Raw genomic sequence first — 18,686 nt, 5'->3', positions numbered from 1 at the left:
AGTTGGAGCCATTAAAACCAGTTCAACAGACAAAGCCTGTTTTGCTAGCTTATCAGCTACATCATTTTTTCACACGAAAAATCCAGTGAAAAGAAATACATTCAAAAGAAGAAGTTAAAGAGATAATATCCACTAAAATCCCATAGAGACCAGCCAGAGATGAATCTGTTTTGAGAGCTTTGATAAGAATTGCTGAGTCCGACTCACACCTGATTCTTGAGAGTCCAAGTTCCTTGATACCAAATCATTTAGGCTTCATATTTTATGTTTCTAAAAGGGATATTGGATGCGCTTGTGTGTTGTTCACGTAGCATCCAAAATATGTCGACATTTTGTGATATTAATTGTTTAATAATATCTCATTTACAAGTCAAATATAAAAGTTTATCACTAGAGGAAGAAAGTAAAAAATATGATATTTTAAATGTTTTCTCCCATTGCTATAACCATTTTTGTAGTTGATGCTTTTCTTTTCTCATATGCTATGGGTGGAGTACACTCTTACGGTTCATTTGGAAAAATACGAAACGCACGATGATGTAGTTATACATAAACTTTAGTGTGGACGTTTTTCCTTAAATTCAAAAATCTGAAAAGTTGCATGAATATTCATGTACTCACATAAATTAAAAAAAAAAAAACTAGTATCATATGCACACCAAAAAGTTGTGATTTCCATTTTTTTGGCAAAAAGTGCTTGATTTCCATTTTTGATTCACTCATTTAATATCACTTTCTCGAATGAACACTCATTTAATCACTTTGTTATGTCTATCCTACCATTAACAAGACTCAGTCTACTTACTTCGTCAAGTCCATTGTTCCACACCACTTCCACTATCACCATAATCCATAGAATACATGATGTAGTTAACTACATAATTTATTTAATTTTGCACAGTTCACTATGTAACATTGGAGCAACATGCCAACGTCGATTTCTGGGCCAACTGTATTTTGTTTTCATAAGCGGATTCAATTTAAATCCGTATATTAAAAGGTTTGACGCGTTTAGTTTATAATAAACAATTTAATTTAACAGTAATTTCAGGTTTATACGATTAAGAAAAGAGATGTACGTGGTGTCTTGTCTTATGAATCTAATCCTCCTTGGAGAATCTACAACCAATAAAAAGTTTACTTATTCTTACATTCTATGTTGCTGTGGCCTATGGTTTAATTGTTTCGATCAACACGCTCCGTCTTATAATCAAGTCTGGAAAAATGACATGAAAATATAGATTTCATTACTCAAAAGTGGTTGTATTAATTATCATTGTAATTGGTCTGATGTAAAGTAAAATAGGGAGTATATCAAGAGAGATGATTCTAACAGTTTATAAAACAGGAAGCATATTTTATATCAGCATTGGTCATAACGTGAACTAGAAAGTCTATCAACTTCGTAAACGACAATTCATTTGAGAAGTGCTATATGATTAAAAACCAAACACGACAAGATTATTTAGAGTTAATCACATGTTACGTTGGTTTCGAGAAATGTACATAAAAAAAACTTAGGGTAAAAAACAAGGTTTTTTGGAATTAAAATAATTACGTCACTCCACTTGTGTAACTTTGAAAACACTAAATTGTTTAATGACACCACAATTTCTGCATTTCTCACCTTCCCAACTGGTAGTCCCTAACTTTATGATTTTTATTTTTGTTTCAAACGGACACGGCGGGTAAATATAAATCACCTGTAATCCTCCTCACAATAAGCAAAACTAAGACACCCAACCACAAGCTAACACGTGGACATAAAGACCGGTCAAAGGCTTGCCACGTAGGACGAAGACGAAAGTAACGAAGCTTGCTCGTTTTTTAAAAATCCAAAGAGGTTTCTTCTCCGTATAAGTAGGAGACGAAGCATCCACGATGATCGCTAGACCAAAACTAATTCTCAATATCAAGAAAAAAAATACATAAAAGAGATAAACGACGGTGGTTGCTTCGCCGGAAATCTCGCCGGAGCTCGAACTCTCGATTTGTCCTCCCATTTGTTTTATTGTTTTCCGGGGAGGTCCGAGAGGGAGGTAACAATCATGCAGAAACGGAGAGCGGTGAGGGAATCTTCCAAGACAACAACGTCAAGAAATGAAAAGGCTTTGGATTCATGTGAGAAGAAGAGATCTGAGAAGAGATTGATGAAGTTCGAGGAGTTGCCGAGGTATCTCAAAGACAACGAGTACATACACAATCATTACCGATGTGAATGGTCTCTCAAGGAGACTTTCCTCAGCGCTTTCTCGTGGCACAACGAGACTCTCAACATCTGGACGTATGTTTTATAATAATCAAATTATAAATAAACCTTTTGTGAAATTTTCTGGTTTTCGAAATTTAGATTGGTTCCGGTTTGCTAAACCACAGGCACTTAGGTGGGTTTCTGATATTCGGATGGATGATGGTGGTGAGCTCCATGGAAACCACGGAGCTCGGCCTCGCCGGATTTGTCAGCGCCTTCTCCGGGTAAGAATTCTAGAAGGTGAAAGTCGTCATTTTGAGCTCTGTTTTTTTGTTTTATTAATAAAGAAAATTCAACTTTCTTGGGTTGGTGGGGTCCTAATGACAGAGTGACAATTCGCTGGCCGTGGTCGTCAATGGCTAAAGCCGTTTACTTCTTCTCCAGCGATCATCACGTAAGATTCTTATGCCTTTCTGTGACATTGTTTATACTTAAGTATACATGCAAGACATTTGTGCTCATGTTAACATATGATATGGTGATTGCAATTTTCAATAGTTGGCAACTTTCACCCATCATGTCATGTTCATTGTGCTCACTAAATTTACTTTAGATTAATTAGCTCAGAATTTTCATTTTATTAAATATTTAGCTCAGACTTCCCTACTAACTCAAAGTTCATGATAATATCCTTAATTAAAATTAGTTCTCATAGATCTGCCACTGCTTATTACTTTATGTTTGTTTACATTGGTTAATGGCTACTTCAGTTTCTTAGGCTTGATTTATGCCCCCACCTACTTTGAATCACATGTAACCTGCCCCCCACTATTTGTTTCGGCTTTCTTGGATTTTTCTCTCTCCCTTCTGTTTTTTTGTTACTCTTTCTCTCTGCTCACCTACCTTTCCCAAATCACATGTTTTAAAAATGATTTTTAAGTTTAAAAGTATGTGTCTCTTGGCAGGACTCGAACGTGACACACACTAGCTCGTTCTTGAACACACAAGGAGAAGTTAACTACGAAACAGTTCCCAAATGGCCATGGCTAGTCTTCTTAACCGGAGCAATGACCTGCTTGATCTGCAGCTCCATGTCACACCTCTTCGCCTGCCACTCCAGACGTTTCAACCTCTTCTTCTGGCGCCTAGACTACGCAGGAATCTCCCTCATGATCGTCTGCTCCTTCTTCGCACCAATCTACTACGCATTCTCTTGCCACACTAACTGGCGCCTCTTCTACCTCTCCTCGATCTCTATCCTTGGTCTCCTCGCCATCTTTGCTCTCCTCTCTCCAGCACTCTCAGCTCCCCGTTTCAGATCTTTCAGGGCAGCTCTTTTCCTAACGATGGGATTCTCAGGCGTCATACCCGCTTCGCACGTGCTTTACCTTCACTGGGATCATCCCAACGTGCTTATCGCTCTTGGTTACGAGCTAGCGATGGCTGTGTTGTATGCAACGGGGGCAGGGTTTTACGTTAGCCGTATACCGGAGAGATGGAAGCCTGGTGCTTTCGATATTGCGGGACATAGCCATCAGATATTCCATGTGTTTGTAGTGTTAGGAGCTCTTGCTCATAGTGTTGCCTCTCTTCTTATCATGGATTTTCGACGTGCTTCGCCTTCTTGTGCCTTTTGAAGCAAGTAACAGAACTGTAAAACGTTTAGTGATATTTCATTCAACGTATCATAATGTATGTGTTACATGGAAGATACGCATTGGCAATGTACTACACAACCCAAAATTACTAAAAAAATAATGTTCTAAAAGGGGTTTAGCAGACGTTTAACGCTTATTCTGGTGGCAAATTGGTCACAGCTTAAATAGTTTTTTAGAATCTGGTTTATCATTTTTGTGATTCAAATTAGTTTAAATCATTTTAGATCTGTTAAATTTTGATGTAAGTGGTAATTCAAAAATTTGTTTTTTTGTATAACCTATTTTACATAATTTATCAAGATAATTTTATAATTAGACTCAAAACTAAAATATTTAATACAAATGCAAAATGTAATATTTCTTGAACGTTTAGGAATAATTCGTCTAATAGTTAGCTTTTGTAAAAAAAGTTCAGTTACCGCCTAACTGTTTTATTAATAACAGCAAAGGAACGAGGGTAGTTACGTAAACTTACATGTCTGAAGCTTCTAATTTTCCGACAGAGTTTATTTGGTTCGGTCCTAAAACCTCTGTTTAGCCATGGAGATGCAGGATTCGTTCAGTGTCCATAGAGTACCTCAATCCAGGTACGTTGACGGAGTTAGATGGCTTCCACAAGCTTCCGCTTTGTATCGTTTCTTCGCAGCAGCCTTCTATTGAATCTTCGTCACCCGAGATCCAATCTCTCAACCCGAAGAATAACTGTTTTTGCTTGGGATCTTCGATGGCCAAAGCAACCTATCGTTCTTTCTGGAGTTGGAGCAAGTGAGAGTACAAACAATCCTCTCTCTGAAAGTTAGGTATGGGAAGTTCAATACGACTCTCATGCATGAATTTAACACACGTCCTCAAGGATTCTCTCTCTTTCTTGCATGAGTTTACCAAACTGATGTTTCCTCTCTTTTTTTTTTGGTCCTGGCTCAGGGGAAGAACCGATCGAGCTTCTGGCTGAACCTTGTGCCATTAACAATTTTGACATCGACAGACAGAATCCACAGGTGAAAGCTTCATCTAACTCTGTTTCAACCTTTACTTCTGATCAGCTATGCTTTCTCAATTCTGGTACATTGGATTATGCAGGATGTGATATGCAGCTTAGAGTGGGAGTCAGTAGCAGTCTTCTCAAGGCCTTAGTATATAATATGTTTTTTAATTTTCTTCTCTGGCACACAAGAAAGAAACTGAGGATGGTGGTGGTGATAGATGGTTGTGTTTATAGTTTCACTACAACAAGTTGTTAATTACAATCTGCAGAAACACAGTTTGTATTCTTCTTTCAACCTGAGTTTGTGGTCTCAAAGATTTGGAGTTACTATTGAATCCTTCTCTATCGCTGTATCAGTTTGTGTATATATTTTCAGACACAAGTCTCTGTCTCTAACACGTGGCGAAAAGAGGTCGGCCAGACGGCCACCGTTGGTCCCACTGGAACTTATACTTGGCCCTGTAAGGAGCCGTTGAATACTTGAAATCTCTCTTTTTGTTTTCTTTAACATTTTATAAAAAGATTTTTCAGAATTTAACTCAAAAGAAGATTTCAAACAACAATGACATGCCCCACGCAAATATTAAAGGTCACATTAAGCTTTTAATCATTCAAAGATTATTTCACCAAATACGGTCCAGCTATTTTCTTTGAGATATTCCAGCATTTCATCATTATTTTACAAAAGATTATTCACTGTTTTTTGATACAGTCAGTGTTTCTTTGTGCTGAGAAAAAAAGTTGAAGCACTTTGTCTTGTTTATGATCTGATATGTTTCTGTAACCTGCCTACTTTTGATATTGGTAAGTAACCATAATGATTTTTTTTTGTCTGGTGTGGCTTGTTTGAGTGATTACATTCCCTGTTTAGATAATTTCCATTTTGGTTAGATAAAAGTTTCTGTAAAACTCACCAGAAATATTCATCTCTTCCATTTGAACTATTTCCTCCGTTCAAGAGAATAAACTATTTATCACTCTCATAGGATCTGCAAGTTTCACCAATCTAGTTCCTCTTCGTCCGCAACTTTCTTGGTACAATGAGACTCTTTCTTTCATCATTTATATTCTGCTGCTTCTTTTGGTGGGAAATAAAATATTATTCTTGTCTTGAACTTTATATGGGATGAATGAAATTTATTACAGAACATTTATGTATAAATCTTTTTTTCTCTGTGTGTGTGTGTTTGCAGAGATATGCTTGAACGAAGCAGCAGCTTTAGAATACCTGGAGCTGATATAATCGATCTAAGACTCGCTCTCTATGAGAGCAAAGAAGTAATTGAGAGGCTCCAAGATGAGTTAAACGCAGAGAGAGAGGCATCTGCCACATCAGCAAGCGAGGCCTTGTCAATGATTCTCAGGCTGCAAGGAGAGAAAGCTGAGCTGGCCAGGGAAGCTGGACAGTACAAGAGGATAGCCGAGGAAGAGATGTCTCACGCTGAGACGTGGTTTGCGCATTTGGAAGATTTTATTCACCAGAAAGAGCTTGTGATCACTGCGCTTGAGTACCAAGTGGAAGCTTACAGAAGCCAACTTTTGAGCTTGGAGTATAGTGACTTGAATAGCTTAGATGTTAAGCTCCAAGAGAATGATAAGAAGATGAATTATCATGAGTCATTGAGTGATAGATCTCAAATACCTTCTCCAGAATTGGTTAATGATCTTTCTATTCCCGTGGAGAAGGAAGTTATTGAGGAGAGCTTGGATTCGCAGAAGAGTTACTTTGATGTGTACTGGGACCATATCAAGAAGCTGGATGAGAAAGTGAAAGAGCTTAAAACTGAGGACGCTCTAAAGATGAAGGTTGCAAAGCAGACAAAGATGAAAAAGAAATCAACTAAACAGACAAGAGACAGAAGCGGCAAGAGAGACCGTTCAGAGCATCAAGTAGCTGAACTGCAGCTGTTGAGACAGAAGGTAGAGCAGCTTGAGAGGGAAAGAACTAAGACAGATCCTGAAACTAGTGGAGTGATTAAGCATGAACAGATAAGTCGTCTGAAGGAGGAGGAGGTAAGTCCTGTGCAATCATCTGAAGTGCAGAGCTCAAATACAGTGGAGAATCAACAACCATGGATCGAACCAGCCATTGTTTCCGTTCAAGAGGTACATTCAATCAGGTCTTTCATTATTTTTGTCAGAACTAACAATGTTTGGCATGTTTACTGAAACAGGCAATGCTTTATTTCTGGCTATGAACAAAGAAGAGAAAGATGCAAGAAGATTTTTGTTTTTTTTGTTTTAGTGTTTGTCATTGTGTTCTGTTTTTGTTTGCCTCAAGCTGAGATCTGTAACTTTTTGTACAAAGAGCTCACTAACGTTCTCTGTAAATCTACTAAGAATAAGACTTATTCATTGACTATTAATCACTGATCAGATTGTACATGCACGCCCTCATAAGAAGCAGCAACTATAGACAAACATTGAAAAAAGAAAAAGAAAAAAACAGAACCAGCTATGTGTATGGAAAACTCTGTTTTGTCTATATACCCATTTGCTTCATCCACAAGGACCATTTAATAGCCTCAAGAAACTCATCGTTCCTGCGCAAAGCAGTGACCAGATTGGTGTAGGTAACTTTATCAGGCGTTATCCCTCTTAACCTCATCTCTTTCACCAACCCAACAGCTTCTTCAACCATCCCACCTATACCATACGCCTTTATCAGCGTGTTGTAGCTACACAGGTCAGGACCAAGTCCAGATTCTTTCAGCTCTCTCAGCACATCCGTCACTTCATCGATCCAGCCTTGCTCTCCGTAAATGTTGATCATGATGTTATACGTGTAACGATCCGTCTCGCAAGTAGACGACTTCTTCATTCTCTTCAAGATGCTTCTGAACTTCTCCATCTGTTTGTCTTTCCCATACGCATCCAGCATTGAGTTATAAGCTTCGAGAGACACAGAAAACCCGTCGAACTGCATGTTCCTAATCGCTGTCGACATGTTTTCGAAGTCCCTGTTCTGTCCATATGCGGCTATAACGGTGTTGTAAGATATCACATCCACAACTCCGTGTCTTTTGGCCAGCAAGAAAACCTCATTGACCTTTTTGAAGAGCTTGGCTTTGCCGTAAACATCAAGGAGGACATTGAACGTGACTGTGTTAGGAGTAAACCCACACCGAATCATCTCCTCGAAAGTTCTCGAGAGTTCATCAAGCGGTAGAGCACGCGCACAGCAGTTTATAACGCAGTTGTACATCTCCTGATCCCAATGGATCCCACTCTTTCGGATCCTGTAGTACAACTCCTGGAGCTTGTCATGAAGACCACGCTTCTGATATAACCGAAGCATATCTCGGAACATGAACACGTCAGGAACAATGTCTTTCTGCTCATCCATGATCTCTAGAACAGAACACGCCTCTTTCAAAGCTCCGGCTCTCATGTACATCCGCACCACAATGCTGTATCCAATCCTGTCCAACACAACTCCAGAAGATTTCAACTTTGAATAAAGCTTCTCACCTTCACCAAACTCACCCATCATAGTGTAAATGTCAATCATCGTAGACGTAATATGAAGACTTATTTCGTCGTTAGATTCCATTGTATGGTTGTATATCTTCACAGCATCATTGACCCGACCAGACTCTTTGCAAGAGCATATCAGCAGATGATACAAGTGGGACTCAAACGCTGCGTCTCTCCATTTCTTCTCTCGCAGCAAGGCCAAGCACTCATCAACCATACCGTGTTTGATGTAAGCCATCACTAGAATCGAGAAAGACGTCTGGTTCAAACGGATATGGTTGTGAAAAGAGCCTTTGAGAACGTAAGGCACTGCATCAATCTTCCCAACCTTCTCATAAGCCTGCAGAACGATGCCAAGGATCGAAGGATATTGGCATCCGACATTCACCATATCTTCAATAGTCTTGATGGCACCTTCGTTCTCTCCATACTTAGCCTGCAGATTGATTAAAGTAAAGAGGTTTGACGAGTTAGGTTTATATCCCAACCTCTTCAGCTCTTGGTAGTAACATTTCGCTTGTTCATAACTGCCAGCACGGCCCCAACCTTCGATCATTGACCTGTAAGTTGTCTCATCTGGTTTCAGACCAAGATCATAGAAGCGGTGGAACAAACTCTGCGCAGCCTCCATCTTAGAAACCTTACCGTAACCAGTGATTAGAGTATTGTACGCAATGATATTCGGAGCGAAACCTGCTGATGCTTCCATAGAGATCAACACAGACTCAGCTTGCTCCATCTTCCCTTGCTGACTATAAGCATTGACCAACACCAACCAATTCTCAAGATTCAGCCTCACTCTATCCTCTTTCATCAAGCCTATAACTTCCTCTGCTTTACCGTATAGTCTCAAACGAGTGTAGATCGTTATCATCGCGGAGTAAGCAGACTCACACACGATCCCAAGCTTCCTCATATGAGAAAACACGAACTCCGCTTCGTCAACGCTCCAGTTCTTCTGGTAAAGACCCATGAGCATGCCTATCGTAGCCACGTTTGGTCTAACACCTAACTCCAGCATCATCTGAAACCACTTTGAACTCAACTCCACATTCCCCTTTTTAGAACAAGCGTATATAACGGTGTTGAAGACTTGGAAACTCTTCTTCTGCAAGCCCTGAGATCCACACAGCTCTCTGATGAGTTCCTCGGCTCGTTCCCATTCTTCTCTCCTCGCTAAAACTCTGAGAATCAAACTGTAAGCTTTAATGTTACCTTCTAACTTGCGTTTGCATCTCATCCAGTCAAAGAACTTGAGGGCGTTAGTGTCACCGCAAGAGCTCTCGAGACGTTTCAGTATAGCATTGTAATGGTCTAAACTCAGACCTGGCTTAATAGCGGAATAGTTGACATCGTTGTTCACAAACAAACCCTCCTCAAGGTCAAGGTCAAGGTCAAGGTCATTGCTTTCTTCCTTTCGAGCTACATCTTTCTTTATCCCTCTCTTATAATAAGCACCTCTCAATTTAGAGCTTCTCCCACCGTTAGATTCAGTTACGGAATCTACATCGATGGAAGAATGAGAATTAGTGGCATTCTCAGCCTCGTTTGCTTCGGTATCGAGACGAGCGACTCGGATTTTACCGACACTGATCGGAGAACTGATGATGAAAGGTCTAGTGGCGGAAAGATGAAACCTTTTTGAGTCGAACGCGTCGAGTGGAATCGATAATCTCAACGAACTCATCAGCACTTCCTACGATAACATCTCGATAGATACGAAAGTGTTTCAGTTTCTCTGGTGACGAGTAAGTGGGAACGATTAGAGAGATAGATATGAGGATGGAAGAAGAGCCAAGCAAGATCACTTCTCTAAGATTGCTCTACCAGTTTTTTGTTAACCGGCTTAATCCGGTCGGACCAACTACTCTTTTAAGACAAGCACATATAACCATGGTTCCGGTCTAGGTAGCTTGTAGACGGTAAATTTTAACGGGCAAATCAGTCCTGACCGATTTGAATTTTAAATAATTTTAAATTAGTTTAACTGTTTTAAATCGGTATAATTCCAACATAAATTTTGTTAAATTAAGTAATAATGTTTGTACAAAACTACAAATTAATCTATTTTTTTTTGTTTTGTAAATATACTTTGATAATGAAAATCGAAAAACTAAAATATACATATATAAAATATATATCAATAAATAGTAAGTTCTATTTCAATTTCTTATCAATTATTACACTCTTTAACAAGTTCTTACATACTTTTCCTAAACACAAGGTGTTTTCAGGTTGGAGTTTTGATACTATGACTGCCATAAAATGGTGCAAACTTACAAGAATCCAACATTGACATGTTTTCATCAAAATCAGAACTCATCATGAGTCAATGGAGTTCCTGATATAAAAGCCTTGAAGAGCGCAAGAGCCTCCTTTGGTCTGTGCAAAGGAACTTCATGTCCTGCGCCTCTCACAATCACGAAGTTTAGACCTGCATACTGCTGACTCCACCCTCCCACCTGTTTCAAAATCATGACTAAACTTTCAAAAGGTTTCAAAACAATGACAAGACAAATGATTCTCAGTTGAGTCTGTTTGTATAAGTACCTGTCCGTCTATGTACCAAGGGCCATAGGGACTCAACGGACGAAGTTTTAGAGCATCTATGCTGTACCGGGTTGATGTGACTGGTACAATAGCATCTGCATCTCCACTGTTACCACAGAAACAAAACTTTTTTTTAAACCACCAAAACGCGACAAAACTTGAAGAAAAGATATACAGAAAAAAAGACCTGAAAACCCAAATCCGTAGCCCTGCAGCTATAAGCTCGTGGTATATGTCTAGAACCGAGGAAGGAGTATCCTTCCAGTGTTCACCCACGACTTTACTGCAAAAAAACAAAACCTGTTCATATCAGAACGTTACAACTTACAAAGTCTTAAAGCTTTTTTTTCTGTAGGCTCATAAAATTACCTGCAAGTATCCCATTTGGATGGTGCAACTTGTGGTGGGACATGGAGGGCTTTTTGTACCTCTGGAAGATTGAAATACACTTTGGAGTGTTTCTTCGTGCAAGGATCATACTGTTTACTCACACGGCTAAGATCACTTACAAATGGTCTTCTGTTTAGCAACATACTTGACTGGGAAGCATTTGCAACACAGGCCGGTGTAAAGACACTGTAACGGTCTATGTTACCGATTTCCTTGTCCGCTATCTTTAGAGTCTTTTTACATGCTTCAGAGGCGTAAATAAATGGTTCCACGAAATGTTCGGGACCACATTTAAGTTTCAGTAAGGTGTATGTTTGGTCGGAGATAAAACCCAACGACCAAATATACTGGAAAAGACCGAGCCAATCATGGACATCATCCATAACCCCATTTCCTACCTTTAAAACAAAATATTTATCAAAAAACATTTTGTAAACCAGTAGATAATGAGGATATAAGCTTACCATGTAACCTTTCAGATTAATGGTGTTTTCGCCGGAAGCTTGGTTATGTCTTACAATGGCTTGACTCAGCTGAGGAATGTAATGCCCTATAATATGCAAGATAAGAAACAGAACATGATTGAAAAGTAAAGCAAACTTCTAAGTAGCTTACCTGCATAGCTCTCCCCAACTATATAAAACTCTCTTCCTTTGTACTCCGGATAACGCTCAACCCATTTCAGAAGAAATATCAGCGAGTCTTGTGCTGTGCAAATCAAACAATAAACCCCACCAACCAACAAAGAGTATCTAAAAAGACAATGAGATTAAAAGGAGCTAAAGCAATTACCAGTTCTCTTATCACCATTGGTAAGCAAATCAGATGAAGTGTTTGAGTATGAATAACCAACTCCAACTGGTGCATCAAGGAACAAAATATTCGCAGCTGCACAAACAAGTTGCACCAAAGTTTGTAAGCCTTATTGGAATCGTATCTTTCTCTCTCTCTCTCTCTCTCTGCAAACATAATCTCTCATTTTTCAGTTTTACCTTGGTTCCAAGAATATTGATTAAGGTAAAGAGTCTTCCCATCTGACTTAATGTGAAATGGTCCTATCTCTTCTGCTTCTCCATATCCAACAGATGAACATCCTGGTCCTGTACAGAGAGATAATAAGGAAGAAAACTCCATCTCAGACCAAGAAGAATCAAGATTCAAGATTCACGTGTATCATACTAAAAAGCTATAATAAAATCAGATACAAGCAAAAGTCCAAACCAAATTAGCTACAAGACAGTAAAAATCAAGATCCATATCATATAATAGTATATCATAGTGATCAAAACATGTTTAATGCGTTTTACTGAACAAATTGTTTTAACCTCCATTGAGCCAGAGAACAAGAGGCTTAGACGCAGCATCTTCAGCAGCTTCAAAGAGCCAGTAGAAGAGCGCTCTTCCCAGTTTCTCATTCGTTGTAATGAATCCAGAGTAGTGCGCAAAGTTAACACTGAAATCCTGACCTGGCAACTGCGAGACCTTGTCCTGTTCTTTCTGAGACAAGACAGCTTCACAGTTGCACAAATGGGCAACCGCTAGAATAGCGTACAGAGCGTATACGAAACAAGACCTTCTGGTGTTAGCCATTGTTGTTTAGTATGTTGACACCAGAGAGCTAATGAAGATCATTTTAAAGACTGAAGACTAGAACACATGAAGGGAGACCACTTCACAAGCTTACTCAGGATAATTCAAAAGAATCTGACTGTTTTAAAAATCTATTGAATCATTTTAGTAAATAAGCTAACCCAAAAGAATCTGATTTTTTTCATAGACTAGTTTACTAAATAAGACACTTGGAACATTTTGTGATGATAAAAAATGAATATTTCCTAGATATTATTTGAGAATGAATTTGTTTGTGTCATTACAACATTCATTTTCATTATTAAAATATGATATGGTTTCTTAAAACTGGTTTGAAGATAATTATGACATAATTTTTATATTTAATTTAATGCTAATTAATATTTTGTAATCTTTCTAGAACATGATAATAGCTCATACATCATCTGAGTGTAATTTTATTTTAATTTAATAATATATAATATTATAATAGAAATAGAATTATAGTAATAATTTACAAATTTTAAGATATTATTTAATTCTGTTTTTGTAATTATACAATTTTTATTAGTAAAAAGTCTTCAGAACTTTATAAAATCTTTAAATTATTATAAATTTCTAATCCTAACACTATATTTGTTTCTTTTTAATATCTATAAATTTATAAGTGCTATTTAATTTTAGTTTGATAATTATGCAATTTTTTATATCTAACAACACTTTCTCTTAATTTTATACAATTTGATTTAGTACATTTTAACCAAAAGAAATAGATAAAAATTTATATAAGATTATAATTTTAAATACACATATGTTAAATTTAAAATGAATAAAATTATTTAATTTTATCCTAATTTTCGTTTCATCGAATCAATATTTTAGTTTAAAGTTATTAGTCAAAATAATAAATCTAAAATATTAACACAATTTTAAATTTAAATATAATGCATATTTCAAGTTTTTATTTCTGCACATGCACATAAGGGACGAAAACACCTAGTTGTCCTTTAAACCACTTATTTTGGTTTAGTTTTCCTTAATATTTTAGTTTTTTTTTTTCTTTTTTTTTCAACTCTTTAATATTTTAGTTAGAAAAGTAAAAATAAAGCCATATGTAATCAGAATATCTAACAGCTCTTTTTAAGTCAAAATTTATAAAACAACTCATCCACGTCCAAACCGGCTTCATTATTGAGGCATGGTTCACATTCGGTCGGACCAATTGGGAAACACAACTCTGAGTATGAACTTTCTGATCAAGAGAATGCGGACCACCGGACTGATGTTGCATCCATGATCTTTGATCTGATGGCTCAACACCATAAGATCTTTGAACTCTATGGGCAAGAGATTGCATACCAGCGGAATGGTGTCGCTGCATGTACCTAGCTAGAGCTTCTTGTGACAACTTCCAACGATTCCTTTTATTAGCAAACACATGTCATTTACGATCCTCATCCTTCCTTCCATGTGTCATCGGCTTTCATATAGCAGAGAAAAATTGAGAGTTGATGTTGCGTCGGTTAAATTGCTAATGTGGGTTTGGACTTTTTTTAATAAAAAAAATATTTTTCTCTTTGTTTCTTGTGATACAAATTACTAAAGCAATTGAAAAAATTATTCCCTCCGTTTCATTATACTTGATGTTTTAGAAGATTTTTATTGTTTCATAATAGATGATGTTTGCACAAATCTATGTAACTTTAATTTTATCAAAAATTGTGCAACCAATTAAATTTTTATTATTTCTATTTATAAGTAAATAAATTAGTTTTAAACTGTAATTTAGTAATACTTTTAATAAAAATATTTTTTCTTAATATTTGTGTACTGTAGTAAAACATAAATAATATGAAATGGATGGAGTACGTCATTTTGACTTTGTTTTCAGATTACACCTGGAGAGGAAAGAGCATTTCGTTGATAATTAAAAAAAAACCAATATTTATACTTTTGACTTCTTGTTTTCAGTCTAAGACATTTTTGACAATGGGGAAGTCTTATTCCTTCCATTCTCAAAGCTATGTATCCAATTTTAGACATATTTGTCACTGTCTTGAAGAATATTAAAGAAATCATTCTATTCTCAAAGCTAAACATCCAATTTTAGACATCCTTGTCACTGTCTTGAAGAATATTAAAGATGACGAGTGGTTATGTTTTATTACAGAAGAGAATAAAGAGTGCAGAGCCAAGAGTGTCATTGGGGTGTTTTTTATACCCTTGATGCTTCATTTACCCAATGGTGATACTCTTTAACAAGTTCATACCTACTTTTCCATTTCTCATAAACACAATGTGTTTTCTTGAATTTGGATTGTACATATGGTAGAACCTAACATTAAAAATGTTTCAAACAAACAAAGAGAAGAAGAGGAAGAACCAGCCAAACCAAGACATAAAAATCTCTTATTTATTCTCTCCCTCTCTTCTTCATACAATGACTAGAAAGTTTTGACTGGAGAGAATCTTCATTATATCAGAACTCATCACGAGTCACTAACGAGTTCAGACATCTCGCTCCTGATGTTTTTCTCCGGTGTGGACAATAATGGAGTTCCAGATATAAAAGCCTTGAAGAGCGCAAGAGCCTCCTTTGGTCTGTGCAGAGGAACTTCATGCCCTGCGCCTCTCACAGTCACAAAGTTTAGACCAGCATACTGCTGAGTCCACCCTCCCACCTGTTTCAAATCATTACTCCAACAGTTCAAAAAAGTTCCAAAACAACAAGAAGACAACAATTCTCACTTTCTCAATTGAATTTGTTTGTTTAATACCTGCCCGTCTATGTACCAAGGGCCATATGGACTAATTGTACTAAGGTTTAGAGCATCTATGCTGTACCGAGTTGATGTGACTGGTACAACAGCATCTGCGTCTCCACTGTTACCAAAGAACAAAACTCTTTTAACCACCAAGACGCCACAAAAACTTGAAGAAAATAAAATAGACAGAAAAATACCTGAAAACCCATATGCGAATCCCAGCAGCTATAAGCTCGTGATAAATGTCTAGAACCGAGGAAGAAGAGTCGTTCCAGTTTTCATTCACGACATAACTGTAAAAAACAAATCTATTCGGATCAGAACTGTTAAAAAGGTCTTAAGCTTTTTGTAGTCTTAAGATATTGGTAAGGTGAAATATTTTACTTGCAAGTATCCCATTTGGATGGTGCAAGTTGTGGTGGGACATGGAGGGCTTTTTGAACCTCTGGGAGATTGAAATACACTTTGGAGTGTTTCTCCGTACAAGGATCATACTGTTCACTCACACGGCTATTCACCTAAGAAAAGGAACAAAGGATGACATTACTTTGAAAAACCTAAGCTATCAAAAAAGTAGGAGGGAGTACAAGGTCACTTACTGGTCTTCTTCTCTTTAGCAACATTCTTGACTGGGAAGCACTTGCAACACAGGCCGGTGTGAAGACACTGTAATGGTCTATGTTACCCATTTCCTTGTACGCTATCTCCAGAGCGTTATTACAGGCTTCAGAGGAGTGAATAAAGGGTTCCAAACCACACTGAAGTTTCAGTAAGGTGTACGTTTGGTCGGAGATGAAACCCAACGTCCAAATATACTGGTAAAGACCGAGCTGGTCTTGGAGATCATCCATCAATCCATTTCCTACCTTTAAAACAAAAACATTCATCAAAATCTCTATAGAGTTTTGCAGACCTGGATAAATAATCACACAGGGATTTGATAATAAGGACAGGCTCACCATGTAACCTTTCAGATTAATAATGTTTTGGCCAGAGGCTTGGTTATGTCTTACAATGGCTTGACTCAGCTGAGGAATGTAATGCCCTATATATAACAAGCAAGCAAGCCAGAGAAGATTTAAGACAAAATATATTATAAGGATTATAAAGTAAAGCTTCTAAGTAGTTTACCTGCATAGCTCTCCCCGACTATATAAAACTCTCTTCCTTTGTACTCCGGATACCGCTCAACCCATTTCAGAAGAAATATCAGCGAGTCTTGTGCTGTGCAAATCATAACACCACAACTATAAACCCCCACACCCACACACCAACAAAGACAATGAGATTAAAAGGAGCTAAAGCAATTACCAGTTCTCTTATCACCATTGGTACGCAAATCAGATGAAGTGTTTGAGTATGAAAAGCCAACTCCAACTGGTGCATCAAGGAACAAAATGTTCGCAGCTACAAAAAAGAAAAAAGAGAGGAAGTTGTAAGCTTTATTGGAATCATATCTATCTCTCTCTCTCTCTCTCTGCTAACATAATCTCTCTCATTTCAAGTAATAATTACCTTGGTTCCAAGAATATTGGTTAAGGTAAAGACTCTTCCCATCTGGCTTAATGTGAAATGGTCCTATCTCTTCTGCTTCACCAAACCCAACTGATGAACATCCTGGTCCTGTATAGTAAAACAAATTTTTTTAAAAAAAACTCCATCTCAGACCAGGGTGTTATGAAGATCCATTCATTTGGTTTAATGAATAAGAAAGTGAAAGTTTTTCCAAATCCAAAGTAGTGTTTAAATCCTAATAACAAAACAATCTCCAAAACTAATAAAAATCAAGATCCATATCATAAAACAGTAGCTTCTAGTAATCGAACAGGTTTAATGAGTTGGATATCTATTGAAGTACGATTGATAAACTAGAAAAGGAGAGAACTTTCTTGTAAAATAAAAATAAAATGGTGAAAAGCTTAGGGATTTATTTTGTTCTGTAACAAACCTCCATTGAGCCAGAGAACAAGAGGCTTAGAGGCAGGATCTTCATCAGCTTCAAAGAGCCAGTAGAAGAGCGCTCTTCCCAGTTTCTCATTCGTTGTAACGAACCCAGAATAATGAGCAAAGTTTACATTGAAATTCTGACCGGGCAGCTTCGAGACCTTGTCCTGTTCTTTCGACAAGACAGCTTCTTCACAGTTACACAGATGTGCAATCGCTAAAATAACGATTGCGAAGCAAGATCCTCTGGTTTTAGCCATTGGTTGTTTGTTTGGTATGTTCAGAGTACAACGGGAGATCATTTGTGCAAATTTAAAGACAAGGTTAGAAAGTAACGTGGGAGATGACGTCACAAACATATTACATACTTCGACTAAACCAAAAGGCTCGTACTTTTTTTTTTAATATTTCACCACTCATCCAGAGCCGGGCTTGACCAGAGGATTGTGAAACATTTGGATGGGGCCCCCAACTTTAAGGGCCCCACTTTAAAAAAAAATTTCACATATATATACAAAACAGACATACAAAACAGAACAAAAAATGTTGTCACATAGAAAAAAATAGATCCGAGTTCCGTTTATAACTTGATAAATATTTAGTGAGTCCAGATATAAATTAATGTAAAATTAGAATAAGCAAAAGATGTTCCTTTTACGATAATGGTTTCTGGGTTTCGTCTAATCGATGCTTTTAGATATTTTTTCTTCTTTTTATTCTATGTTTACTTAAATATATTGTTCTATCTAAAAGAATTGTAATTTTTATATTTATTTTGAATGGGGCCCCTCAGAACTCAGGTACGGCTCTGCACTCATCGTCCGTGGTGGTGTGGTCCTAACGATTGTAACGTTCAGCGCGGTTGGTTGAACTGCAAAGGACTCAGAAAGGCGTTTTTGGTTTGGCTGTTATTACTTGTAAGTTGGGATTATTACGAAAGACCTTATCTGAATTCGTTATTAGAGATCTGTTTTGTTGTGTTGTCAACCGCTGTTTTGGTATTATTAATATATAGCTTTACTGATTGCAAACGCAGAAAAACGTGGCTTTGCGTCTGCGTTGGAGTAGTTGCGTACGAGATGCAGAAAGTGTGGAATAGAAGCAAGTGCCAAATCGCTTCACGTGTTCCTGCTATTGGGCCGTTTCTAAGCTACGTC

The 18,686-nt window shown here is 37.4% G+C and overlaps 4 protein-coding genes and 1 pseudogene across 5 annotated transcripts; 2 read left to right on the top strand and 3 right to left on the bottom strand.

Annotated features, from left to right (window-relative positions):
- Positions 1-1,883: 1,883 nt before the first annotated feature.
- On the top strand, positions 1,884-3,900 carry LOC108823726 (heptahelical transmembrane protein 2). Its single transcript, XM_018597002.2, has 4 exons — positions 1,884-2,284; positions 2,377-2,475; positions 2,579-2,645; positions 3,157-3,900. Exons 1-4 carry the CDS (start codon positions 2,049-2,051, stop codon positions 3,826-3,828), a joined length of 1,074 nt encoding a protein of 357 aa, XP_018452504.1. The 5' UTR covers positions 1,884-2,048; the 3' UTR covers positions 3,829-3,900.
- A 1,579-nt stretch (positions 3,901-5,479) lies between these two features.
- LOC108843513 (myosin-binding protein 7-like) lies at positions 5,480-7,196 on the top strand. Of its 2 annotated transcripts, none has more exons than XM_018616730.2 (3): positions 5,480-5,638; positions 6,028-6,940; positions 7,009-7,196. In XM_018616730.2, the coding sequence occupies exons 2-3, from the start codon at positions 6,032-6,034 to the stop codon at positions 7,030-7,032; spliced, it is 933 nt and encodes a 310-aa protein (XP_018472232.1). In that variant the 5' UTR covers positions 5,480-5,638; positions 6,028-6,031; the 3' UTR covers positions 7,033-7,196. The 2 variants fall into 2 exon arrangements, with proteins under 2 accessions (XP_018472232.1, XP_018472230.1); XM_018616728.2 differs by lacking the exon at positions 5,480-5,638 and adding an exon at positions 5,691-5,869.
- On the bottom strand, positions 7,168-10,098 carry LOC108843512 (pentatricopeptide repeat-containing protein At4g30825, chloroplastic). Its single transcript, XM_018616727.2, has one exon. It carries the CDS (start codon positions 9,996-9,998, stop codon positions 7,317-7,319), a length of 2,682 nt encoding a protein of 893 aa, XP_018472229.1. The 5' UTR covers positions 9,999-10,098; the 3' UTR covers positions 7,168-7,316.
- A 510-nt stretch (positions 10,099-10,608) lies between these two features.
- Positions 10,609-12,883, bottom strand: LOC108840849 (serine carboxypeptidase-like 29; annotated as a pseudogene).
- A 2,186-nt stretch (positions 12,884-15,069) lies between these two features.
- LOC108841865 (serine carboxypeptidase-like 29) lies at positions 15,070-17,827 on the bottom strand. The gene is made up of 10 exons (XM_018614642.2): positions 17,534-17,827; positions 17,101-17,208; positions 16,897-16,992; positions 16,717-16,809; positions 16,545-16,630; positions 16,185-16,451; positions 15,970-16,103; positions 15,783-15,878; positions 15,598-15,703; positions 15,070-15,501 (listed from the first exon to the last, which is right to left on the bottom strand). The coding sequence occupies exons 1-10, from the start codon at positions 17,787-17,789 to the stop codon at positions 15,310-15,312; spliced, it is 1,434 nt and encodes a 477-aa protein (XP_018470144.1). The 5' UTR covers positions 17,790-17,827; the 3' UTR covers positions 15,070-15,309.
- Positions 17,828-18,686: the final 859 nt, after the last annotated feature.

This window comes from Raphanus sativus, chromosome 2 (genome assembly GCF_000801105.2).
Source record: "Raphanus sativus cultivar WK10039 chromosome 2, ASM80110v3, whole genome shotgun sequence".
Lineage (NCBI taxonomy): Eukaryota > Viridiplantae > Streptophyta > Magnoliopsida > Brassicales > Brassicaceae > Raphanus > Raphanus sativus.
This window is presented reverse-complemented; position numbering and strand designations above follow the sequence as displayed.